Source organism: Barbus barbus (assembly GCF_936440315.1).
Source record: "Barbus barbus genome assembly, chromosome: 36".
NCBI classification, from domain to species: domain Eukaryota; kingdom Metazoa; phylum Chordata; class Actinopteri; order Cypriniformes; family Cyprinidae; genus Barbus; species Barbus barbus.
In genome coordinates this window covers 13,502,871-13,529,767 of record NC_136714.1, presented here as the reverse complement: position 1 = coordinate 13,529,767, position 26,897 = coordinate 13,502,871, and the positions used below count along the sequence as shown (strand labels likewise).

The window sequence follows — 26,897 nt, the reverse complement described above, 5'->3', positions numbered from 1 at the left end:
AATGGCATTTCTCCTATATTTGCTTTAAAGCGTGGTGTCAGACAAGCTTGCCCCCATCTCACCACCCTAAACAGTTAACCAATTTTTTTAATTTATATATTAACCCATTTAATCCCACCGGTAACAATAGTGACCATAAAAAACCGTTTTCATTTATAAAGCTCTAAAAACCTTACTGAATGATGTTTTAGTGCACGTCCTGTAAATATGGAAACAATAAAGGGTCTTTATTTCCCGTTTGCACCCAAGCTCGAAAACGAAAGGCTAGTAAAGTATGTTAACAAACATATAACAAAGATTTTTGTTACACATTATCTTTAAGGTAGGGTTCCTCAAATCTTTCCCTGGAGGGCCAATCTGCTGCAGAGTTGAGCTCCAACCCTGATCAAACTCACCTACCTGTGATTTTCTAATGATCTTGAAGACTTTGATTAGCATGCTCAGGTGTTTGATTAGGGTTAGAGCTAAACTCTGCAGGAGTGGGCCAGATTTGAGGATGCCTGCTTTAAGGGGTCTAGTATTAATATATGAATTTACATATATTCAGTTTTTTTTGTGTGTGTGTGTGGTCATAGAATGACTGATAACAGTGAACTATATATGAATTGAATATAAATCCAATTGCAGTTGTTGGTGAAAATTGCAATAAAATGTTGAAATGACAAAACATTGCTCTAAATTAAAATGTTACAAAACAATTTGCAATACTGATGTTGTAATACTGGTAGCACTAATATAAAAATGTTATGTTATATTTTACAAAAAATTAATTTTAATGCGTTGATTGTTGAATTTTCCTATCAATGTTGCATCAGTTTTTTTTTTTTTTCGTAATGGTATCCTAGAATGTGATCAAACAGTTTCAAATAGCTGGACTAAGATATATAAGAATTTTTATGACTGCAGAAATATGTTACCTCAGTACACATGGGGAAGACCAGGTATGGTTGTAACATGGGGAGAGTTGCAACAGCACCATTTCCACCTATCAGGGATAAGTTAGGAGTCCTATGATAATTTCATTATTTACCCACTTCCTCCCTGATCTTATATGAATGATTGTCAAGGCTGTAAATAGATATATGCAGATTTTATAAAAGAAAAACTGATTTTGGTGTAAGAAACTATATTTTGCTTAGTACTTAAACCAGATTAAATCATATAACTTACACTAAAATAAACTGTAGATTCTCAGGGAAATGTGATGCATTTTTAAACTGCTAATTTCAAACCGTTTTGCTAATACAGCTAACTAAACATTGGATGACAGGGGTGGGGTAAGTCGTAACACAATTTAGCATTCCCTTACATAGAACTGAGAACTTTCATGTTGTCTATATGGAGCTTTTTTGGCAGCTCAAAGCCAAAGGAAGTGTAGGTAAAATATGCCCTATGCAGTTTCTGGATCCACCAAGTCTGCACTCTAGGGTTAAAAACATTGGTTTGACACCATTGTGAATCAGACTGAGAAAATTCAAACAGACACAATCTCACACACTAATTTACACAGTTTTTTGTTAGATCTACATATTATTTACCTCGGTACACTTGCGTGTTCAGTAAGCATAAATACTGTTAGGGAGGTTTGTTCTTGTCTAATTTACATACACACGCAAACACTCCTGCATCGAACAGAAAGTGGATTGGAGATGTGGTCATTCGTAGAAAGTGAGACATTTTGTATTGTTCTTAGATGGTTTCAATAAACCTGTTTTTGAAGCAAACTTTATGAGGAGGCTGCTGTTTTTGCTTATTTTGTCTAACTCTTACAACTTACCCCACCATGTGTTACAACCAACCCCGGTATCGGGGTAGATTGTAACAAAGGCACTCCATATATTTAACATCAACTTATAAGGGCTGTGATATTTTAGTTATTGTAGTTAACAAATGTGGGTTCTTTGTATAAAAGTTTGAGCACGGTTACAACCATACCTGGTCTCCCTATTATCCCACTGGTCACAATTGTGACCGACCATAAAACACAATTTTTCACACACTTTTCCAAAACAAATTCCATAAATAATTATTGATTATTTCAAAGGGTTACTAATGACACATCATTTGGCTATTTTCATGTCTGGGAAAAATTTGGGATTAAACGGGTTAAAGACGTTTTGTTAAGGGTATTGCCAGGACAGAATTGATAATTACTCAACTGCTAGATACAGCATTGTTCCAAAAGATCCCAATTGCTTTAAACATCCTACAATCCTTTTCAAATGCTTCTGGCCTCCTGCTTAATATTGTAGTAAAGAGAGCATGGTCCCTTTAAGTTTATTCACTGTGTTTGTTCTGTTCCTATTCCTACTGGCTGTTTAGTTACGTCGACCTAAAATATGCGCTGAGTTAAGTTGGTACGTGAAGTCTTGAAGGTTGCTAGCATGCTCATCACACGGTCGGGAAAGCTGCCGTTCTGTGCCGGAGCAAGAGCATCGATCAGCGAGAATGGGCACGAAGCCTCAGCGTGTAACCCATACCGTACAGGATTTTAGAAAGACCACAAAACACTTGGTGTGCGATCTTACTACAACGTGGCTTTCAGAAAGTGCACAGAGACATGCGTGCACACTTACAATATCATGGATTTGAAATATTCTCGGGAGGGAGCAACATGCTCATAGGTGACCCTCTATGCTGAGGGGAGCAAAGCTAGCTCTACCAACAAGGAGAGCAACTTTACAGGGAGGCAGAGAGAAGCCTAACAACCTGAAGTTGCTGACTCACAGAGCTGAATTCTTTTCAGATGCTCTACCATGGCTTTAGAGCTCTGGAGAGCGGAGAACTTAACTCTCAGCATGAGAGGGCACTCAGCACATACATAGGTAGAGTGGGGCCCAAGGTGAAACCGGGGCCTGACCGACTCAAAGAATGTGTACAAAGCCGCAGCGTGTAACCCATACCATACAGGATTTTAGAAAGACCGCAAAACACTTAGCGTGTGATCTTACCACAACGTGGCTTTCAGAAAGTGCACAGAGACTAGCGTGCACACTTACCATAACATTGATTTGTAAACACCGTCTTTTCAAATGCTCTGGAGGGTGCAGCATGCTCATAGGTGACCCTCTAAGTTGAGGGGAGCAATGCCAGCTCTACCAAAAAGGAGAGCTCGGGAGGGAGCAGCATGCTCATAGGTGACCCTCTATAGTTAGGCGAGCAATGCTAGCTCTACCAAAGCAGAGCTCTGGAGAGCGGAGAACTTAACTATCAGCATGAGAGGGAACTCAGACGCTCAGAAGGAAGCGGCATGAGGTGGATGCTGTAAAGCCATTAACACAAGCACATAGAGGATATCCACTGTCAGTTAAGACACCGTCGCTGTTAGAAGGAAATGGATTGGGTGGTGTGAGAAGTTGGTTCTCTGAATAATTTTTAACTTAATATTGCTTCTCATATAGTACGTTTTTCTATTCAAACTACAGTTTAGGTTGTTCTGATCCTACAAAGGTGTTAGCATACACACATCGAGATAAACAAAAATATGCCCGGACATAGCACATTTTTTCAGACGCATAGAGAAATATGGTCTTGGTGAATTCTTTGTTTCAGTTTTTAAGTGCTTTATTGGCACAAGTAATATTTGTACATGCGTATTGCCAGAGCATTTCAGTATTGTTGCAAACAATCAAAACAGTGATGTCTTAGCTATCAACATTTAGCCTTTAGATAAAGCAGAACTGAACCGTTTAGGGGCTTGACATGGACGCGTGTCTGGATGTCTTCCAACCCCCAAACAAAGCACATTCCCGTTAACAAACATTAAAACATTATATCGGACACCCACTACATCACGGTAGGAAACAGATTGGGGAGAAGCTTTGGGCTCTGGTGTTTAGACACCAATCCACCAAAGGTGTTGACCTAAAACACAAACATGGAAGCCAGATACCCCAGACCCTGGGTTGTAGATGGGCCGGTAGAGACAAATTGGTGACTAGGCATTAACATACCGTATAGATCAAACAAACATTTATCCTGTTAAGGTGGCAATACATACCCTTTGCTCAGCCATTTTTTCACAATCAGGAAGAACCTCCATAAAAACGCCATGGCACAGGTGAGAGATAAAAACATCATAAATCCACTCATAAATCCATCAAATATAAAATCTAACATGTGTTTTGATCTTTTGATTTACACACCCTACTGTCATGTCAGTCAGGGGTGACAGGACCCCGGTAACGTGACAGGGTGACAGAGGGGTCACACAGCCATAAATCAAGTCATAAATCTGACCATGTACACATTTGACATATGACAACCTATCAATCAACGCTGACAGGGGTCATAAATCACCAATCTGACACATGGTATTGGTTATAAGTACTGAAGGGAGCCCTTCCAACAAAAGAGGATGTAGCGTTGAAAAGTCCAGCAGTAAGAAAATACTGGCTGTGTTGGCCATGAGTTGAACTCCATCAAGGTGTTCTCTTTTATCGTTGGGAAAGGCGTGGAGGATTCAGTCCCTCCCTACTCTTGCTAGTACCTGCCTCAATGCAAACAGAAGTGTTACAAGCTTCAAAATTACCAAGCAGGGGCGCCACTGGATCGGATCCACATCGATATACTGGGCCCATTTCCTGTGTCCAGTTCAGGAAACAAGTACGTTTTAATCATCATTGACCAGTTCACTCGATGGGTAGAAGCCTTTCCTGTGCCAGACCAAGGGGCAGAAGCTACAGCTAAAACACTTGTCTATGAGTTCATCTCCAGGTTTGGTGCACCACTTGAACTGCACACAGACCAGGGTTGAAATTTTGAAAGTTCATTATTCAGAAATGTTTAGTCTTTTGCAGATCACAACAACGAGGACAACCCCTTACCATCCTGCCTCCAATGGGCAAGTTGAGAGTTTCAAGCAAACGCTCCTTCAGATGATTCGATGCTACATGAACCAGAATTAGAAAAACTAGGATGAGCATCTTCCTCCCCTTACATCTGACATGGATCCGGAAGAGAGATGAGGGGAGGACTCAAGTGCAGGAAAATGGTGGGTCTTTTAATAATAAAATGAAACAAAAACCACCCCGAGGGGTAAAAACAGGCAGGCAGAGAACTGCAACACATGTACCCACACACGATATTACACATCTGACATGAAATGACGAAACAGCACAGGACTGCAGACACCAGGAGAATAAATGGGGAGACAAACGAGGAGGACACAGGTGAAGTCACTGAAACAATAATGATAACAAGGAGGGCAGGGTCAGACAATAGACAGGAGAGCACATGGCACAAATCACAAAAAACAAGCCATGTGCTCAAACAAACACAGTGACATCTGGTGGCCAATCAGGGCACACAAGCAGGACGTGACAACCCCCTCTCTAAGGAGCAGATTCCAGAAGCGCCACAGTAAAACTGAAATCAAAAATGTCTGGGAGGGAGGTGGGCCAGAGGTGGAACAGCGGGAGGGATGGTGGGCCAGGCCCGTGTAGCGGCAGAGGGCCTGGAGAAACCTCTGTGCCAGGGTGCCAGGGTGGTCCCGGCAGAGCAGGAGGCAAAGGCGGGTCAGGCAGAGCAGGAGGATCGTGAGCAGACACTGCCGCTGCCTCAGAAGCGTTGAGAGCGGGCACCGCCGCCTCGGAAGCCTCGTGAGCGGGCACCGCCGCCTCAGAAAGACCACGAGCAGACCACGCTGCTCGCACCAACATCAGCGGGGGATCCTGCACACTGTGCATCAGCCTGAGACGCTCTGTCACCGGACACAAATTACTGGGTGCGGCAGACGAGGTCTCTGACATCCCTTGGCTCGCAGCCTTGTCGGCCATCACTGGGGGCGCTGCAGCTTCTGCGAGCACTGCCTGAGGCACACCAGCCACCCTATCTGTGGAACGTGCCAAGCACTCAACAAACTCACCAAACGTCATCCTCCACCTGTTGAGGGGCTCCTCAAGGGCACCATTGAAGAGGTCCTTGAGGGCTGCATCATTGTACCGCTGACCCTCTGCTGCCCCACCGAACCTCAGGGCAAACTTCCTCACGTCAGTGCCCTGCTGACGGAGGGAGCTCAGGGCCTGAAACTGGAGGATGCGTTGGTAGAGGGGGCTGCTGACGTTAGAGGCTGGTGGATGGTGTGAGCCCATTCTCCGCTGAGTCCTCATTTGGGCTGTTATGTTCTGTCACGGATCCGGAAGAGAGATGAGGCGAGGACTCAAATGAAAAATGAAACAAAAACTGAACAAAAACCACCCCGAGGGGGAAAAACAGGCAGGCAGAGAACTGCAACACATATACCCACACACGATATTACACATCTGACATGAAATGACGAAACAGCACAGGACTGCAGAACCCAGGAGAATAAATGGGGAGACAAACGAGGAGGACACAGGTGAAGTCACTGAAACAATAATGAGATAACAAGGAGGGCGGGGTCAGACAATAAACAGGAGAGCACATGGCACAAACCACAAACAACAAGCCATGTGCTCAAACAAACACACAGTGACATCTGGTGGCCAATCAGGGCACACCAGCAGGACGTGACAACATCAGCGTACTGTAGTTCCCAGCATGCAGTTACTGGATTCACACCAAATAGGCTCATGCTTTGAATGGAAGTTTACCAACCTCAGGATCTATGGTCCGGTATGGCAGAGCAAAGGTTGTACAGTTCGGAAGTGCCAGATTTCCTGTACAACTTGGAAAAAGGATTGAGAGACGCATATGATGTTGCCTGGGAGAGCCTCCAAACAGCCCAACAACGGCAAAAGAAGATCTATGATCTCAGGGCTCAGGAGAAGAAGTATGTTGTTGGAGATCTGGTGTATATCCCAGACAGTACTAAGAACAGAGGACAGAGTCCAAAACTCCAAGCACCTTGGAAAGGCCCCTTAGTGATATCTGCCTGCTATGGCCCAGTACTTTATGAGGCCCAGGGGTTACAACAAAAGAGAATTATGCATCACGATCGTCTCGAGCCCTATGACTTTGAAGTGATTCCAGCGAGATTCAGACGTCAAAGGAGTGAGATCCTGCAAAAGAGCAAGGATACCCCTGACAACCCTATTATACAAGAACCTCTACTTGAGCCAGAACCACCTGCATCTCAGGGTAGCAGTGAAACTGAACCATTTCTTCTGACCCGGAACCCCAGGAGAACCAGGACAAGGAGAGAAAGCGGCAGCCAGCAGCTCGTCGACGCAGAAAAAAACTTGGACTTGGACTGATGTCAGACATAGGAGAACATGAGACAATCAAGAGAACACATAAAGGAAGTGTAGTAAAGAGAGCATGGTCCCTTTAAACTTATTCACTGTGTTTGTTCTGTTCCTATTGCTATTGGCTGTTTAGTTACGTCAGTCTGAGAATATGGGCTGAGTTACGTTGGTATGTGAAGTCTTGAATAGAGGTTGCTCACATGTTCATGGCACGGTCAGGAAAGCGTTCTGTGCCGGAGCAAGAGCACCTATCAGCGAGAACAGTGACTTATAGACTGTGTGTCAATTGTACTGTTGGTGAGTGAACTGTGTAACTATGTTGTTCAAGAAGTTAAGTAAACTCTACGGAGAAGATCATCTTGCCATGCCTCATTCCTCCCACGCATCCACATAGGTCAACGCATAAACGAAACTAACTGCACGCACGACAATATTAATAAATGTGAGTTACAAAATGTGTTATATCCATCTAGAAGTTTGCGCGGGACTGTTTTTTTAGTCCCGCTCCCGCGAGGTTATATTCCGCACCCACCTGCTCCCGAGATATATTCACTCTTTGTTCACCCGCTGTCCACTTAGAACAATTTTCTTCCCGACCCAACCATTCCCGCCAAATGTTTCCAGAATCTCACATTTAAATTTATAAGATAAGATAGGCTAACAAATGAGTGTAGTCTGCACAAAATTGTATTTCTTATTTTTATTCGTCTTGTGCAGGTTACAACTCGTTTAACATTCACACAATAGGAAAAAGTGTAGCAGAGAATTTTTTTTTTACAAAAATAGCCTATTAGCTATTTTATTCGTCTTGTCAAAATACTAAATTCGTTTAACATTTTGCTGTGTAGCAGAGAAAATTAAATAAATAAATACGACATCTGTCATTTAAAATTATAGGCTAAGCAAAATATAAACAAAACCGAGTTGAATGTTCTTCAAGGACAGCGCATCCACACTTTGCTCCATCCTTATTCTGCTCTGTCACTCATCGACAACCTGCTTGTTCTGTCTGAGGGCCGATTCACCACCGGTACAGCCTGCTCTGAGGACCGTTATGCACATGCTGCGTGCACAAACCCTGCAAATAAAACGCGTGACACAGAAAGCACTGGTTCATGCATGCAGCGTGTGCATAACAGTCCTGAGTGCAGGCTATACCAGTGGTCAATGAGAAAAAAGGGCAGATATGCTGTTCTGAAAGGACGTCGGGAACGGGATATTGTTAGACCGTCTGCTCCCGTTCAAATTACACAAGAGTTACTGACGGCTACCGCATTTTATTCGGGAATTTAATCCTGCATATCTGATCGGCCCCACGGTTACCGCGGGAATGCAGACCTCTACATGTACACTACACGTTGGTGACACCTAATATTTTATTCAAAGTATAACATATGCAATTAATAAATCATCAAATACCATTAAATATGAAAATGTATAACATGAAATGTATACATTAGGCTATAGCATGAAAATGTTTTCTTTTATTAATTTGCTTGTTTTTTTGTTATTTAGTTTTATAGAGGGTTACGCTTGTCTAAACAGGGTTGTAAGAGACTACTAAATACTACTCTTCCTTTTAATTACACAATAACTTTCCACTCCCATTGGGGAAAAGGGTGATTAGGTACACAAGATCTGGGCCTGAAGAGCAGGGACATCCAGATTATAAAACCTAGTGAAGGTGGGCCGTGAAGACCAACTGGCTGCCTCACAGATCTCCAAATGAGACTCCGCTGGACCAAGCCCAGGAGGAGGTCATTCCTCTGGTAGAGTGGGCTCTCACTCGAATAGGACACTGTAAGTACACTGAGGCGTAAGCCAGGGCTATAGACTATAGCTTCAACAATCCAGCAGGATAGTCTCTGCTTCGTAACTGGCAGCCCTTTAGAACGGCCTACGAAGCATACAAAGAGCTGCTCTGATTGCCGAAAGTGGCTAGAGCACTCTACATAAACTCTAAGAGCCTGGACGGACATCTCATAGGGCACAGTTCATGTGTCTGGTATCAAGGATGGGCCTAAGCCCACCATCTTTCTTTGGAACAAGGAAGTAGTGGCTGTAAAATTTTCCCAAGCCTGGAGCCAGGTGGCAAATGGTCTGAGTGCTGTCGTGAAGAGGAGAAATGCTCTTATGAGTAGGTGGGACCGCTATAACAGCAGTAATTTGCTTGGACACACTTGATGGCCGCAGAGGAGAAGCACTGAAGAATAACATCTTTCTGCTGCCGAGGCTCTTCTATGGCAAGTAAGCAGGCTTCTTCGTTCTTCTTCTTCTTTAGAGTTCAACGAGGAGATGATCTTCGCACTGAAGAAGAAAATTCTGATGAAATTGGCATTCGGTGCTGACTTGTATAGGCCGTCATCTCTGCCGGTTTTGGTGGGCTGAAATGCCATTTGTTAGTGCAGATACACGAACGCTAACAAATCAGGCTTCAGCATTCAAGAGTAAACAGGAGTTTCCCATAAGTAGGTTTACACAATGTGAAAGACCGTTTCGAAAGGGAAAATTTTCACAGCCGATCATGCACTTGTTGCGCCATCCACATGGCACTAATTGCATAAGTTTCATCCCTCATAAGAAAATACAAGTTTAATTATGAATTAAATTTTATTTATGAGTAAATTTTACAAATATCATAATTGCAAGCCTTACATTTTTAGTAAAATTTTAACAATTTTAAGGAAATAAGGCATTACATAGATATCAGTGTACAATATATAAACAAAAAATAACATACTTTTAAGATAACTAAAATCATTCACTGATCTTTATAGACATTTTCATAACTTCTTCCTGTCTTTATTTTTAATAATATTTATATATAATTTTTGTTATATTTGAAATGCACTTGATGCAATTTGAATTGTTTTGGTCTTTTCATATCTTTAAATATAGCACCAACGTTTTTTTATGTTTAACAAAGAATCCACTGAAGTATCAAGGCACATTATGGGAACGCCAATCCCCCAAAGAGGACATGAACAAAAAATATATATAACAAAAGATCACAAATACACATAACACTAAAATAAAGATCACTGTGTAAACAAAACTGAAAAAAAATTATGAATTGTTTCAATAAAAAATGCGGACATTTTCATATTTCAAGTTTCAAAATTACAATGGTAAGGAGTAATGCAAGGAGTAAGAACTATTTTTTTTTATCTACACACACACACACACACTTAGTCTGCCACTAACATACAAAGCTTACAGAAATTCTATGTTTTTTTATCAGCATATATTTAAAATTAAAATGACATTCAAGCAAGGCATCAACTGCCCAGAATAAATGAAAACTCTAAAATTGTTTCCTATTACTTAGTCATAAAATACATTTGTGCACAGATCTGATCACGAAGTCTGTTCGGTATGAAAGGTGATCAAATTACAATGGAATAAAAATAAAACACAGTCAATTAACACATTATGCCAACAATTACATTACAAAAGTCCCTGAGAAGCACTCAAGTTGTAATGACTTATAAGCAAGGCAGCAAGAATCCTTTTCCTCCACAACAAGAGCAACATTTGAGCTCAAAAACAGCATAGACCACATAGACTAAACTCTTTTAAGAGCGTAAATACATAGAGAAACACATAAAAATAGATGAAGAAACTACGTAAGCTCATTATTATATTCATGGAAAACAAAAGTCAAAGAAAATTTTTAGTGGACATTTGGCCTGATTATAAGAATATTTATGGCTTCTGAAATAAAACTCAATGAACACGAATGCCTTAACTATTTTCAATAACTCTCAATACAGGTTGATACTTTTTACATTAGTCCATTTCTTGTCACTGTTGTGACATTATACCCCAGTCATCTGCCTGATCCAGCTGCGGTATTCTGTGACCCGAGTGTAAACGCCGGGCCTGTTCCTGCGGCCGCAGCCATCTCCCCAACTCACCACGCCAGCAAGAAACATGCGGCCATTGCTCTCAGTGGAAGTCATTGGACCACCTGAGTCACCCTGCCAGAGGAATGAAGAAGAATATATGTTACTGAGAAATATAAGGCTATGACATGTATCTAAATGTGAAAAAACACTTGATCTTTGATTTCACCTGACAAGCATCTACGCCTCCGCTCAATACTCCTGCACAGATCATGCGTGGTGTTATCCCATCATCCATCAGCTTGTTGCACACAGTTTTGTTAATAATGCGCACCTCAGCCTTCTGCAACACTGATGCAACGTCATCTAATTCAGGGAAAAGACATTTTCTTAGCTTACTAACAATTTTGGTCTCTCATTATGTCATAATTTGTAGTCAGTAACCTGAGATTTTAAGCACTGTCTCTCATTATCTGGTTTGGACAAATAGAGAAGCTTATATCTTATTGTGTACTTTACACAATAACACAAGTCAAGAGTTTAGACACACTTGACTAAATCTGTGTTTCTCTAGAGCGTTTAAGCATGAAGGTACAAAACTAATTGCATTTCTTTTTATCAGACAACTGATATGATATTTTGTGAAAATTTATTTCTTAATGAGTAAAAAAAAATATTATTTATTATATTAATTTTAATGGATTTAGTTGGGCTGGAGAGTGATTTTAAAGGATGCACCTGTTTGATAAATGTCTTTATAAAATAATGTAAGGAATCTAAAATATAAGTTTTGCTTTTTTTTCAAAAGCAAGCAGGCATTCTATTGAGTGAGAGGTGACAGGAAAGTAATTTATAATGTAACAAACGATTTCTATTTTAAATAAATCATGTACTTTTGAACTTTCTATTAATCAAAGAATCCTGTAAAAATGCTTCACAGTTTCAACAAAAACATTAAGCAAAACATTCCACTATTAGAATGATTTCTGAAAGATCATGTGACATTGAAAACTGGAGTAATGGCTGCTGAAAATTCAGCTCTATCACAGGAATAAATCATTTTAAAATGTATTCAAACAGAAAATAGTTATTTTAAATTGTAATAAGATTTCAAAATGTTACAGTCTTACAGTATTTTCGATCAAAGAAATTAAGACTTTGAAAAACATCACATAATCTTATTAATGCCAAACTTTCAAATGGTAGTGTAATGTAGGCTGTTACATGACTTACCAACTTCCTCTCTCTGTTTGCCCCAGCCAGTGATCCAGACAGATTTGCCTGCTGGGAAGTCATGTGTGGCTTCAGGTAAGCAGACGGGCCAGATGCTCTGGCTGAGAGTTACAGGACTGTCCAACTCCATCAGCGCAATGTCATTATCGTAGCTCAAATCATCATACTGAGGGTGAGAAATTATCCGTTTCACACGTTTTAGGGTGGACTTACTTGTCTCACCCTGGTGAAGTAGACCTAGATAGACTTCCCACTGGTCAGACTGGGAATATCTAGCAAAAGAGCAAACATTCAGTCAGGATCAGAGCAGGAGGGGGCAAGACAGCCAAACAAGAGAAGAACTCACTTGAATTTTTCATTGTCCTGCACGCAGTGAGCAGCAGTGACCAGCCAGCGGTTACTGATAACAGACGCCCCGCACACATGACCTTGTGTCTTCATGTGGAGGCTGACCTGCCAGGGCCATTCTCCCTCATTCGAGTCCTTTCCACCCACAATACGACTGGACTTGTAGGGCTTTGTCCCGCATTCTACAGTGAATCGAACATGAAACATAACTAGTTTGAAACATCACTGAAAAACATATACTGTGTATATGTGGAAAGACAGAGGAATTCTGGACTTACTGCATTCAGCTTCATCTGAGCCATCTGCACAGTCAGTCTCTCCATCACACATAGGGTTCAGCTTGCTAATGCACTGGTTATTCTTGCACTTGTATGTGAGAGCAGAGCAATGAACAGCTATGGCTGGATATAAAAGAGGCAACTGAGTCAAGTTAAATTTTAGTGCTGGTAAGTAACTACAGTAACTGAAAGTATAAACAAAAGTAAACATTAATAATAATAATATAATTTACCATATAAACTTTTGAGGTCGAAATAAGGCTAAATATTGAAAAGAAATTTGTATATATTGACTGAAAGTTCTCACATTTCTCACACTGAGATTCATCTGAGCCATCTCCACATTCATTGTAACCATTACATTGCTTCTGTGCTGGGATGCAGCGGCCGCTTCGACATCTAAACTCTTGAGCTTTGCAGTTCCCTACAGACAAAATTGATCAAACAACCTGAAATCGTTTCCATCACTTTTGCTCCATAGTTGAAGATTTTGAGTGCTGGTTTCATCTTTACCACAGTTTTCCTCATCAGTGTTATCTCCACAATCGTTCACCCCATCACAGCGCCAGAAGCTGGGCTTGCAGAAGCCGTTCTTGCATTTAATTTGAGTCTCGTTACACACTGCATGCATGGGTAAAGAAAGTAATGCAACACCAAATGACACTATTATAGTATCTTAAAAGCTTAAGAGAAAATAACTGCACAAAGACAAAGCACAACTGATATGGTGTGAACTTACTGCAGCCCCTCTCATCACTCATATCTCCACAGTCATTGTAACCATCACAATGCAGGTTAGGGGACACACACAGATCATTTTCACACTGGAACCTCCCAGGGCAGGCTGTGGAAAAGTGATTTTAAATATTTTTCTCATGGTGTACAACCTTTGAACATTGCATTTTTATAACAGCAGGAAAAATAATATGATTCTACTCACGATTAGTGGGTTCAAAGGCCTCAAACTCTGCAGAAAAGCCCTCACTCACGTAAGACAAGTCAGAATGAAATCTGACTGTTGTCTGATTTGATTTGATTGTGTACACAGTTTTGGGTGGCTTCTCCCCACATATCCTAAAACAATTGATAAAATAACAAATAACGGTTAAAACTATTTTACTGTGAAATATTACTGCAATTTAAAACTGTTTTCTATTTTAAAAACAGATATTTTAAAACATAATTTATTCCTGTAATGCAAAGCTGAGAAGCAGTCTTCACATGATCCTTCAGAAATCATTCTAATATGAAGGATATTAGATAATATGAATGATATCAAACCGTGATATTTTTTCAGGATTCTTTGATTATTATAAAGTTCAAAAGCACATAATTTTTATCACAAAACATTAACATTAATTAAATGCTTTTCAATAGTGGTGTATAAATGATATCTTTATATTTCATAGTTTGTAACATCTACTCGAGTATAAGTATGATTACTCTCTTTTATCTGACCTGTACTTTATTTCCAAGTAGTCTGCTGGACAGCTGACGTTGTTTTGTTCAGTGCTATGTATAGACAACTTGTCAAACTTCACCTTGATATGCTTTCCTGATGGAACCTGTCAGACAGGATATTTAAGAACTTACCATATGAATGTTAGGAACAGATCAATGATGAAGGAGATGTTAAATGACACTGAGGAGAAATCATTTTACCTCAATGTTCCAGACACAGTCAGTCTGAGGTGGGTAATGAGAGGGATAGCCAGGTGATGTGAAGGTGCCACGAAGCCCGGTCAGTCTCCCTCCACAGTCTAAAGAATGTGACAAGACATTATTAACACAAATATAGGGCTTAGTCTTCTTGATTTAACACAAAGGAAGCACCCAGAATTAATGCTCACTAAAGAATAAGCTTTGGCAAGTCACTTGCTAAGTGGCTGGTAATTTTATAAAGAACTGCAATACAACATTTTTTTTAAGGAAACTTGTTATTTTTATTCAGCAAGGATGAATTAAATTGAACAACAACAACAAAAAAAAAACAGTAAAATATATAAAATGTTTCTATTAAGATTTCTATTTCAAATAAATAAATGCTATTCTTTAAACTTTTTTTTATTCATCAAATAATCCTGATAAAAAGCATAATGGTCACAAAAAAAGAAAGAAATTAGCAACACATCTGTTTTAAACAATGATGATAATATATAATAAATGTCTCTTGAGCACCAAATCAGCAAATAATGATTTCTGAAGGATCATGTGATACTGAAGACTGGAGTAATGGCTCCTGATAATTCAGCTTTGCGATTGCAGGAATAAATTGCATTTAAAAAAAATATTTAAACTGAAAATCATAATATTTATGATATTATAATAAGTCATTTTTAATTGTAATAATAATAATTCATAATAGTACTGTTTTAGCTGAGCAAATAAATGCAGATTTGGTAAGTATAAGACTTTACTTTGGACTTTGGACCCTAATTAGTTTACAATATCTCAGTAAACTCTACCTTGATTTGTGACTGGAATCTGAGAGTAAAATGCCCTGAAACCTGGGAAGTTTTTCTCCTCATTTGTAGCCAGTGTAACCAGCATGACATTCCCAGAGGAGAGGAAAATTAGCTTCTCATCAGGTAAGCGATATCCACATTTCCTGCATGAACATAATTGTTAGACTCCACATATCACAAAGACAACGAAAACAGACATGTGTCACGTGATACAGCTCACATTTGTGGTTCTCTGTCATCAAGAGGATGACTGAGAGTGTATAATCACTTACTCTATTATGACATGCTTCTCTGATGGTGCTAATGAGTCGTACACTTTGATGAAATCATTACGGCAATCTTTCTCCAAGTCTAGAACGTCAAACTCCAGTCTGATCCTGTGCTCTGGGTCGGCCCGAATCTGCCACTCGGTGTAAAGGTTGGGAAGGTAGGCGGAATCGGGAAAACCTGGAGACCGGATAATGTCTGTCTGGTTCCCATGAGCATGATGAGACCTCTTATTGGACCCTGAAAGACAGAATAAGTTGAATATGAATCTACGATATAAACACATATAAACAGCTAAATGTAAAGAAAGTATTGTTAACTCACGTTTGAGGTTTCTGCCAGCTAACCGAGCATCCACAGCTGTAATGCACACCAAAATATATCTGAATTTTAACTGTTAACCATCGGACTGAATATTGCTAGACTTAAATGAAGTTTGAAGTTTCTGGTTTGATTACAAGAGGTGACAGACTGAAACTGGGCAAGTAATTTGAAACTCTCTTCCAGCAGATTTACCTCCTGATGTCATGCCGTCAATGATAAGGCTATTGTCAGTCCTGCGATCAAACCCCCTCCGGCTTTTCTTTGCATTTTCCCCCCCGTCCAGGGATGCCATGGCCTCATCCACAGCAGATACTCTGGACTCCCGCACATTAAACTCAGACAGGTAATAAGCGATGATACCATTATTACTGCCCTCGCTAAAGGGGAAAAAATGACAATGGAGCTTACATTACAAATAAACATCAATGAGATTCACAGTGTAAAATGAGTCCGGCATATTCTGTGATGCTCTAATAGATTAGGGTAAACTATTCAAGGTTGGCTGACAAAAACTTGACTAACTTTTATTTTCAACAATGAAATTCCAATTTAAAATGAATCTTTACACATACACTTCTAATTGTAATTTTGTAAGTCTGATTCTTATGTCTTATGAGTTTTAAATTATCCATATCTTATTTTTATTTCTCTATTTACATTTTTCATTATTAATTTTAATATTCTGCATCAACCAGTGAAAAGAAAAATAATTTGGTCACTTGCATAATGACAATTAAGAGCTTGACTTGACACTGAAAATAAATGTACAAGAGACAATTAATATTTTATGTATATCACACTTAAATAGTCCTGCAATGCGTTTTGACAATGAGGTCATACAAGATCAAATGCATATTTAATAACTACAAAAATTTGAAAAAGAAAACTTGAAATAATGACCTTTCATGTCAACTACCCATAATTTTCTTCCATGAATGGTAGAATTATTTAAATTACCTGAAACCTTGCACACTGGACGCCACATGGTACTTTGACAGCAAGCGCTCTTGACCATATATACTTTTGAGCTGAAAGACAACGTACAATGAAGCAAAGTTTTAAGCAGACATAAAAAAAATTAAAAACTAAAAACATTACAAAGAAACATGACCACCTCACCTGCCTTGAGACCTTTGAAGCCAGTTCTTTATATTCAGTGGTGTTACTGTTTTCATAAGCATCTGAGAACGTCTGACTGGAGATGGTCAAATAACCACTGAACATCTTCCTCACCTTCCCATTATACCTGTCTGTAACAATGAACACGCTGGAGTTATTGTTTTATCAAAATCATTCAAGAGTACAGTTTACTGGTGATTTTTACTGGTGAACAGTGTGCTTGTTTGTTTATGAGTTAAATAACTTACAATGGAAATGCCACACTAACAGTCCAGTTACTAATGCAATGACTACCAGTGCTGTGGGTAGACCTATTGCCACGATCGCCCTGAACGATACTCTCTTCTTCTGCAACTTTTTTGCATCTGATGCTGGAAGAAACTGATCTGTCTGGTCCAAGCCATGGTTCTACAGAGAAATGAAAAATACAAGTAAAATACACTTGTTTTTACATGTGACTGTTACAAGTTACGCTCTGTAACTACCCTAAGGACGCACTGTACTGTTCATGACTAAGACGCAATTTTGAACCACCCATGTCAAAACAGGCTATTCCTCTAAAGCACTCCAAACTCACTGGTATGACTGTATGTTATAATGCAGCTGCAACTGTTTTCTAAATCCTGAGCCAACACCTTGCTCATCAGCGTCAACAACCCACCCCAATCAAGTATGCATTAGCAAAAGCGTGCGTGGGTCATGTGACTCAAGTGCCAGCTTTTCTTAGAATAAGAAAAACAGGTTTTTTAGATGGCAATCTTAAAGTCACATCTTTTAGTATTTAAAAAAATAAATAAATAAACATTAATAAGCATAAGGATTAAAGTGAAACTGAAACAGCAATATAACCATTATTTGAACAATATAAAAAGGAATTAAGACAAGTCAGAGCATACAGGTGTATAATATATATGTGTGTGTGTGTGTGTTTATGTATGTAGCCTACATATATGACTGTATGATTACAAATAACTTTTAGAATATATAATATAGTATATTATACAACTAACATATACATATACACACATATATATATACACACACACACACATATATACATATACATATATATATATATATATATACAGATATAAATACCGAACAATTTAGGCACATAATTGTGTAAATTACCAAACACAAATAGCACAGTACAGGACGTCCAGAAGGTTAATATCGGAAAATTTAACAGCTGATAACGACGGAAACGGCGGACTAAAAGAAAGAAAAAATAATGATATTCAGTTTAAAACATACCGGAAAGTTTTTCCCAGATTTGAGTGGCTCCATGTCATACGATGTGTTTGTCAGATTGGCCGCTGTCAGTCCTCTGTGTTGCCGTTCATGTGTCATGCAGGCGGCCTTTTGTTCTCACCTACAGCGAAACTCACTGACACGCGCGCGCAGACCTGCTGGAGAAACCGCAAGAAACTAGCCTTCCGTGCTGTTTTACATTATCCTATAGCACTGAGAGGGTATAACCCTGTTGATTTGATTTTAATGGGGGGTTTGTATCTGAAAAACAAACATAGTTATTGCAAATCGTAAGGTTTCATTCACTTCCCACCGTTTCGAGCAGCAGGTGAGTTCGTCTCATGGAGCCTGTGCAGTTCTTCCTGACTGTTGACGCGAACTCAGGTGTGACGTGACAAAACCAGGACATCTGTAAATAAATCAATAAACGAGATAGAAATCATCAAAAGTGTCTGATGTTTACAGTCAAACACGTTTACATTGTATTATAAACTTTTAAAAGGTTTTCTCTGACAATGCTGAAAAATAAAATAAAATAAAATTTTAGGGTTGCAAATTTAGCTTAAATTAAGATCCTATCCATTTAGGACCAGAGATGGTTTCCCATAAACTAAAGAAAAGTATTTGTTTTGAGAATTAGCATTCTCAGGACAAATATGAGACTGTATACTTGAAATGTGCCAAAAGTTTGAAAAGTTTCCACAGTGTCATGATGATGATGATGATGATAGTGATGGACAGACTAACTTTAAGTAAACATTAAAGTAAAGAGACACAAGAGAGCAGCAAGAACACCCCTAATATCAACATTAAAACCATCTCATTAAATCTCATTAATTAGCCATTTCAGACCTGAGGAAGCCCATGACACATGTAGTGGGCAAACAAGGCTTCTCTTTAGAGACAGTCTTTTCACTGAGGGCTTGTGCTGTCAAGAAAAAGTACAGGTAATTCCCTTGATACGTCAGTGTTAAGCAGGCCTAAATTGTGGATGAACTTATAACTAGTTAAAGCAAGGGCCTTCAGTGAGGTGGCTGTTAATTTTTATTATTATTATTATTTATTTTTTAAGTTAAAAAAGGTAATTTTGTTAAGATGAGCTAACATTAAAAAATACTTCTAAAGCATTTATTAATCTTATTTAATGCTAATTTCAACATTTACTACATTATTAAAATCAAAAGGTGTAAACTGACCTGAGCTAACATCAACTAATGAAAATTTGCTGAATATGTACTTACCATCATGCCATACAATATGAGTTTGTTTCTTCGGCAGAACAGATTTTAAGAAATTTAGCGTTACATCACTTCCTCACCAATGGATCCTCTCTAGTGAATGGGTGCCGTCAGAATGAGAGTCCAAACAGCTGATAAAAACATCATAATAATCCACAAGTAATCTTGTAATCTTTAATGTCTTGTAAAGTGAAAAGCAGTTTGTTTCTCATAAACAAATCTATCATTAAGCGATTTTAACTTTAAACTGTTGCTTTTGGCTAAAATCCACAATCCATATTAACGCTTCCTCCAGTCATCCTCTCACATCAAAATTGTAGCAAATGATAGCTCAAAAGGGAATTGTATATAAATAATTACAATTAACTATGATTATTTATATCGGCTGACAGTAATAACTGTAGCAGAATTAAATTGCCATCAACTGATCTGTCCGTCCCACAAATATTCAGTGCAAGTTCATATTAACTCTAAGAAAGGATATTTCCTTGGCCATTTATAACGGGGTCTATAGCTTATACTAAACCTCTGTTTCGTTTAGTTAAATGTACGATACTTGCAATGCCTTTGGTCGTTGAACGATGAAAGTTCTGATGATTTGAAGGTTTGGTGGTGTTGGAGTTCTTCAAGTTCTTCCAGGTTTGAAGGGTGATGAACTCCAAAAGATGTTATTCTGGCTCGGTGGTAATTGGGAGTTTCTTCCCAGGTAGAAAGGGAAAAAGAGCTAAGAAAGAGATCTGCTGAGATCCGAGGATCCTTGTTTGAAAGGAAAGTCAAGGCCGCAAGGCCTGGCACAAAAACTTAAGGGTCCAGAAGAGTTCTAGCTCACATCCTCCTCATCCTCTTAGGATCTAACAGAACCGCCAACTGCAGGGGCGTCACTGATGTGAGAGCTTTATCTGCTATAGAGGTCACACCTCTGGGGAGTCAAAGAGCCTATGGTGACTTGAACTTTTGGAGGGAAAGTTTATGACTCTTTGTCTCCATGCATGGTAATTTGCATATGAACTGTATTGGAAGTTGATATACAAACTATTAAAGATTCTTAGAACAATTATATGTTGCATAGGTATTGACATATAGTATACACTCTCAATTAGATCATCTGAAGACGAATTGATAGAGACCAAACATGGTATAAGTGAGGTAATATTAACTAGTGTTCTATCATAAGCATGCATAAAACAGGATACAATACACAAAAACATATACAAGAACAGTAATAATATACACAGTGACCTGAATATATGTGTGTTCATTCAAAGAAAGGATTTTATATTAATTAATTAGAGAAGAGTCAATTTTTATGGCATAATGTGTCTTTCCTAAGGGGAAATGTTGCTCTGCCCGCATTCCTTTGAGCAATAAAACTAGTGTTATCAGATCGGTTGCCATGGAACCAGGGGCCTGGAGTAATTCACAGACATATTGGGACCCAGTATGTGTAATGGGTGAGGGGTCTGTGACTATTTGTTAATTTAATGACTATTTGATTTGTTAAATCAAATGCAAAATCGTGTGTCTGATTGGTCCAAATGCTACAAAATCCACCAACATATTTGTTTAGAACAGTTTTGAACTGTATTCACTTTTAAATTCTTTATTTGTGCAAGTCTCTCTTTTCACTTTTTCACTGGAGAAAGCAATATTATAAAGCGCTTAATTACAAATAATAGTTACATATAAGGAGTTAATTACAAATTCACAGTTATTCCACTTCAAAAGACATTAATTGATGGACTGGACTTGTAGATTGTTGTAATGTTTTATGAGCTGTTTGGACTCTCATTCTGACGGCACCCATTCACTGCAATTGATTCATCATTTATTGAATAAATAAACTCATCTATACTTTGGAGTACATTTTTATTTATGAGTCAATTATTATTTTAATAATAGTTGCTGATTGTTATGTTAGCTAATGCACAAAGTGTTACCAAATATTAAGAAAAACTGGAAGCACAAAGTTTATATGAAAAGTATATTGGTCTATTTGTCAATAATAATTATTTTAATGTATTTTCAAGGCAAGCATCAGAGTAAAGTGCTCCATCTCTCTATACATACAGGGGTTCTAGGCCTGAAAAAGGACCCCTGAGCTAGATTATGGATATAATATAAACCACCGTTTTCTTTTATACGTTTAATCTTTATTTTGTGTGTCTTAGTTTGGGTGCGCTCACAGGGAAGGCTGCTCTACATACAGAGGCTGATATCCCCAAGGAACCCATGTTTCCACAAATACAACACACTTGATAGACAGACCGATCATAAATTATTCATACATGTCATAATGAGGAGATCAGGGAGTAGTTTAGGACAGAGATGATCAGCTCTGCCTGTTGTTTTTTGTGTTTCTATCTTTTTCAACATACACTACCAGTCAAAAGTTTTTGAACAGATTTTAATGTATTTTAAAGAAGTCTCTTCTGCTCACCAAGCCTGCATTTATTTGATCCAAAATACAGCAAAAGCAGTAGTATTGTGAAATATTTTTACTATTTAAAATAACTGCTTTCTATTTGTATATATTTTAAAATGTAATTTATTCCTGTGATCAAAGCTACATTTTCAGTATCAATACTCCTGTCTTCAGTGTTACGTGATCCTTCAGAAATCGTTCTAATATGGTGATTTGCTGTTCAAGAAACTTTTTTTAGTATTATTATGGTCACGTCCTCACCAGTCTAGGGTTGGTAAGGCCAGTGACAAGAGTAATATAAAAATGGGTAAAACAACGACACTTCTCTTCTCCTGTCCCAGCTCACAATGACCACACAGGGATGATTACAAGTTTGACAAGTTTATTATCTCTTGGATCAAGAAGCACATCTCTTCAGAAGGGGATCCAGGCCAAAATAACAAACCAAAGCACTAACTAGGGGTTTAGACTTAAATTACCTAACAAAGAAAATTACTAAAATAAATACAGAAGTCTTCCCCAACTCCCTAGCTAGACAAAACAGGAGAAAACCAAGTTTATAAAAATAAAAGGCAATCCCCAACTTACTGCTTCAGGAATAACGCATTCAGTTGTTCACAGAAAACGAATCAATGATACAGAGAACGAATATATGGCTTAGTCCTTGCCGTGCAGGAAACGCTGTTTCCACGGCACAACTCAGGAAATTACTCACTAGATTTTAATGACAAGTCAACAACACCGTCGTTTAACACACTACACAATCCAACGTTGTCTGGGTCTGGGTCAGGAGGCAGGAGGCAGAACGACGAGACACCAGCGGTGGAGCTTCACGACGCGCACACTACAGAAGCTCTCCAACACTCCGCTTCCCAGCATTTAAACGCTCCCGCTCACAGCGTAATCTCTTGCAGCTGGTCCCAATCAAGCGCTGCCAGAAAGAGAGAGAGAAACGGCGCACAATATAGCATGCAACAACACTGAAATACATCACACCGAATAAATGCAAAAATAAATACATACAAATAATAACTTTATGTCCAGAGACTTAACACCCCCACCCTAGTTACAAATCCAGGTTTGTAATGAATCAGATTACAACATTAATTTTTCATCAGCGTAAACCCTGGACAACGCATCAGCTACGATGTGTTCTGCACCTTTCTTATAGCTTATGTCTAAATCAAACTCCTGTACAATCAGTGCCCATCTCATTAAACGTTGGTTGGAGTTTGACATACGAGACAGAAATGCTAAAGGGTTATGATCTGTATACACTATAATTCGATTACCAGAGCTTAGGTACACTTCGAAGTGTTGGAGGGCTAGAAGTAACGCGAATGCCTCTTTTTCTGAGACACTATAGTTCTGCTGACATTTGGTAAATTTTTTAGAGAAATAACTGACAGGATGTTCAATGCCAGTATCATCAGCACCGCACCGGCACCACGAGCACTTGCGTCAACCTGCAGAGTGAAGGACAAAGCGAAATTTGGGGCAGACAAGATTGGAGCATTGCACAGCAAATCTTTCGCTGAGAAAAAAGCGGACTCACTTTTCATCCCATACGAATTTCCGTGCCGTGCTAAGGAGATCGGTAAGGGGCGCAACCACAGTGGCAAAGTTCTTATAGAACCCCCTGTAGGTCATTCCCAAAAAACGTCGTAATTCACGTTTATTAGTAGGTGACAGAAACTCCGCAATAGCTTCAACTTTTGCACTCACCGGTTTGACCTGGCCCTGCCCAACTTTCCCAAGGTACGTAACCACAGCCTTGGCGAATTCACATTTACTGAGGTTAAGTGTTAATGATGCCGCCGCCAAGCGCTTTAGGACTGCATCAAGGGTGCATAAGTGGTCGTCCCACGACATAGAGTAAACCACTACGTCATCGAGATAGACTTCTTATTTCTGATAACACAGTTTGCATTAATCGTTGGAATGTGGCAGGTGCGTTTCGCATTCTGAAGGCCACCACTGTATATTGCATGTACGCATCAGGCGTGACAAAAGCTGAGATCTCGGAAGCGCGACAGCAAAACCATTACGCACCATGTACTCAACTTCACTTCTCATCACTTGATGTTTACACGGATTCACTCGGTAAGCATGCCGTTTTATTGGCGTGCTTTGACCCACATCGATGTCATGTACCAACACGTTAGTCTGAGAGGGAACATCGTTAAACAGAGAGGGATATTTGTTAATCAATTTGATGATATCATTGCGATGTTTCTCAGGCAGATAAGAGAGGTAAGTTGGCAATGTAGACTGAATTGCAGAGTTTGAAAGCCTTCCACAAGAGGTTAGAGCATCTTTGTCAATTAAACCATCTACCTCCAGCGTATAACCAGTAGGCAGACCAACAACGTTCACTGCAGACTGGTAGTTACAGAGTTAACACCAGACCCATTTCTATCCACATACGGTTTCAGCATATTTATATGGCAGATTCGGCTTTTACGCCTTCGATCGGGGGTGAGAACTGTATAATTAGTATCACTCAGTTTCCTTTCAATTGTATATGGGCCAGCAAATCGAGCATGCAAAGGAGAATTGGGTACGGGCAACAACACTAGTACAGAATCTCCAGATTGAAAACTGCGAGCAACGCTCTTCCTCATACCGATTTTTCATCTTGGCTTGAGTGTCAGTAAGATGTTGCTTGGCGACATCCCAAGCTTTATGGAGATACTCACGAAACGTACTCACATACTCCAGGATCGGCATGCAGGGAGAATCTTTTGTAAGGAACTGTTCACGGATTAACTTAAAGGGTCCCCGAACTGTATGTCCGAACATAAGTTCGGCGGGGCTGAACCCTAAGGACTCTTGCACGGTGCTTCTTACCACCAGCATCAATAAGGGCAATCCATCTACCCAGTCTTTACCGGTTTCGACACAATACGTACGCAGCATTGACTTGAGCGTCTGATGGAAACGCTCAAGCGCACCTTGCGACTCTGGATGATAGGCGCTTGACATGTCATGTTGTATTTGCAGTTCTTTCACCAGCTGTTCGAACAAGTTCGAGGTAAAGTTTGTTCCTCGATCCGTTTGAATGACTTTTGGTAACCTGAACACAGAGCAGAACTTAACCAATTATTTAACCACAGCTTTTGTTGTAATTGACCGCAGGGGCACTGCTTCCGGGTAGCTTTACACATTATTGTAAGGATGTATTGGTGACCGGTCTTGGCTTTAGGCAAGGGGCCTACGCAATCAAGGATGAGTCTTTCGAAAAGCTCTCCTGTTACAGGAATAGGCTGAAGTGGGGCTTGAGGGATCACCTGATTGGGCATACCCGCAAGTTGGCAGATGAGGCAGGATCGAATAAATGCAGACACGGAAGACTTCATACTCGGCCAAAAGAAATGCCTAGCGATACGATCATACGTTTTTGTAACACCAAGGTGTCCGGAGCAAATATGCTTGTGGGCCACTTCCATTATTTGAGTTCGATAACTGTCAGGAAGAACGATCTGATAAGCTCTCACGTTCAGAGTCGGATGGCTTCCACCATCGCATTAACACCCCATCGTCCCAACAATAACCTACCGGCGCATCTGAAATTTGCGTTCTGTCTGGACCAGCACTGACACATTTGCTCAAAGATACATCAGATTTTTGAGCAGCAATTAACTGTTCTCTTCCCACTTTTAAGGGAACAATTTTCTTTCAAATACTCATCACCTTGCGACAGTTGCGGCTGTATAAGCAATTTACATTCAGAGCTCTCCGGCGATGAACCCAAGAACGAGCTAGAAAGATCAAGTACATCAACAATTTTTTTCTGCGCGCGAGTCACGGCGCACGACGGAAAAAGAGAAGGAAACTGTGACAGTGCGTTATCGTGGCTCCGCAGATACGATCAGGTACGGGAAGACTTTGGTTTCAGCCAAATCATTACCTAGGATCATATCTACGCCCTCCACAGGTAATTGTGAATGCACACCGACACTCACGGGACCAGAAATAAGGTCAGAATTTAGATAGATAGTGTGCAGTGGCACTGAAGTACAGCCCGTTTCGATACCACGAATGAGCACATTACTACCAGTGTACGATTTTGATGAGAACGGCAGCGTGCTTTCCAGTATGATTGACTGAGCGGACCCTGTATCCCTTAACATTACAATAGGTCTAGGATCAGAAAAACCATCTGGGAGCGCTGCTGTACACGTTTGCAGAAATGACTCGAAGGTAGAGGAATTTGATTACGAACTCGACTGTTCAGGAACAGAGGTAAATGGCTTAGCCCTTTAGGCTTACCACCTGCTTTCTGCTGCCAAGCTTTACAATTTGAAATCAAGTGGCCAGGATCAAGGCAATAGAAACAAACTCGCTTTCTACCGGGCCATTTTGAAGCATTTTTCAATTCACTCCCAGGCCTGAAAGAGCGGTTCCATTTGTCTTTCCCCACATCCACGGTGGAGAGAACTTTTGGCGCGCGCACAGGGGAAAATAAATTGTGCGTGAGCACGAATTCGTCGGATAAAATTGCAGAATTTAGAGACTTTCTGCTCATTTAAATGCACCACAATGCTCTCTGGCAGACTGTTCTTAAAATCCTCAAGCAGAATCAATTCTTGCAAATCCTCAAGTGTAGCCATTTTAGTGGAGAGACACCACTTCTCAAACAACGCTTTCTTTTCACGCGCAAACTCCACAAACGCTTGCTTGGCTGTCTTTGAACAAGCCCTGAACTTCTGCCGATACGCCTCCGGTACCAGTTCGTAAGCTCGCAAAACAGCCGATTTCACAACGCCAAAATTTAGTGAATCTTCAATTGGCAAAGCTGCAGAAACTTCTTGGGCTTTGCCAACAAGATTGCACTGCAATAGCAATGCCCACATATCTCTGGGCCATTTTAATTTAGCCGCGACTCGTTCAAAAGCCACAAAGTAGCCTACGAGTCTACTTCAGTTTCATGGAAGG

General features: G+C 39.8%; 1 protein-coding gene across 1 annotated transcript; it reads right to left on the bottom strand.

Annotated features, from left to right (window-relative positions):
- Positions 1-9,764: 9,764 nt before the first annotated feature.
- Positions 9,765-18,667, bottom strand: LOC306856292 (suppressor of tumorigenicity 14 protein homolog). The gene is made up of 19 exons (XM_079395471.1): positions 18,303-18,667; positions 17,297-17,456; positions 17,049-17,179; positions 16,887-16,957; positions 16,122-16,306; positions 15,930-15,965; positions 15,611-15,845; positions 15,339-15,481; positions 14,536-14,633; positions 14,332-14,438; positions 13,814-13,947; positions 13,613-13,717; positions 13,387-13,494; positions 13,181-13,297; positions 12,874-12,996; positions 12,594-12,777; positions 12,248-12,519; positions 11,244-11,380; positions 9,765-11,149 (listed from the first exon to the last, which is right to left on the bottom strand). The coding sequence occupies exons 1-19, from the start codon at positions 18,396-18,398 to the stop codon at positions 10,988-10,990; spliced, it is 2,604 nt and encodes an 867-aa protein (XP_079251597.1). The 5' UTR covers positions 18,399-18,667; the 3' UTR covers positions 9,765-10,987.
- Between the last annotated feature and the right edge of the window lie 8,230 nt (positions 18,668-26,897).

Bases quoted from the DNA above. Each gene is read 5' to 3' on its own strand.
- LOC306856292 (XM_079395471.1), bottom strand. From the start codon at position 18,398: ATGACACATGAACGGCAACACAGAGGACTGACAGCGGCCAATCTGACA. The intron at 17,180-17,296 runs GTAAGTTATTTA...TCATTGTTACAG, and splicing joins GTTAGTGTGGCATTTCCATT to ACAGGTATAATGGGAAGGTG. The intron at 13,495-13,612 runs GTAAGTTCACAC...CCATGCATGCAG, and splicing joins GAGTGATGAGAGGGGCTGCA to TGTGTAACGAGACTCAAATT.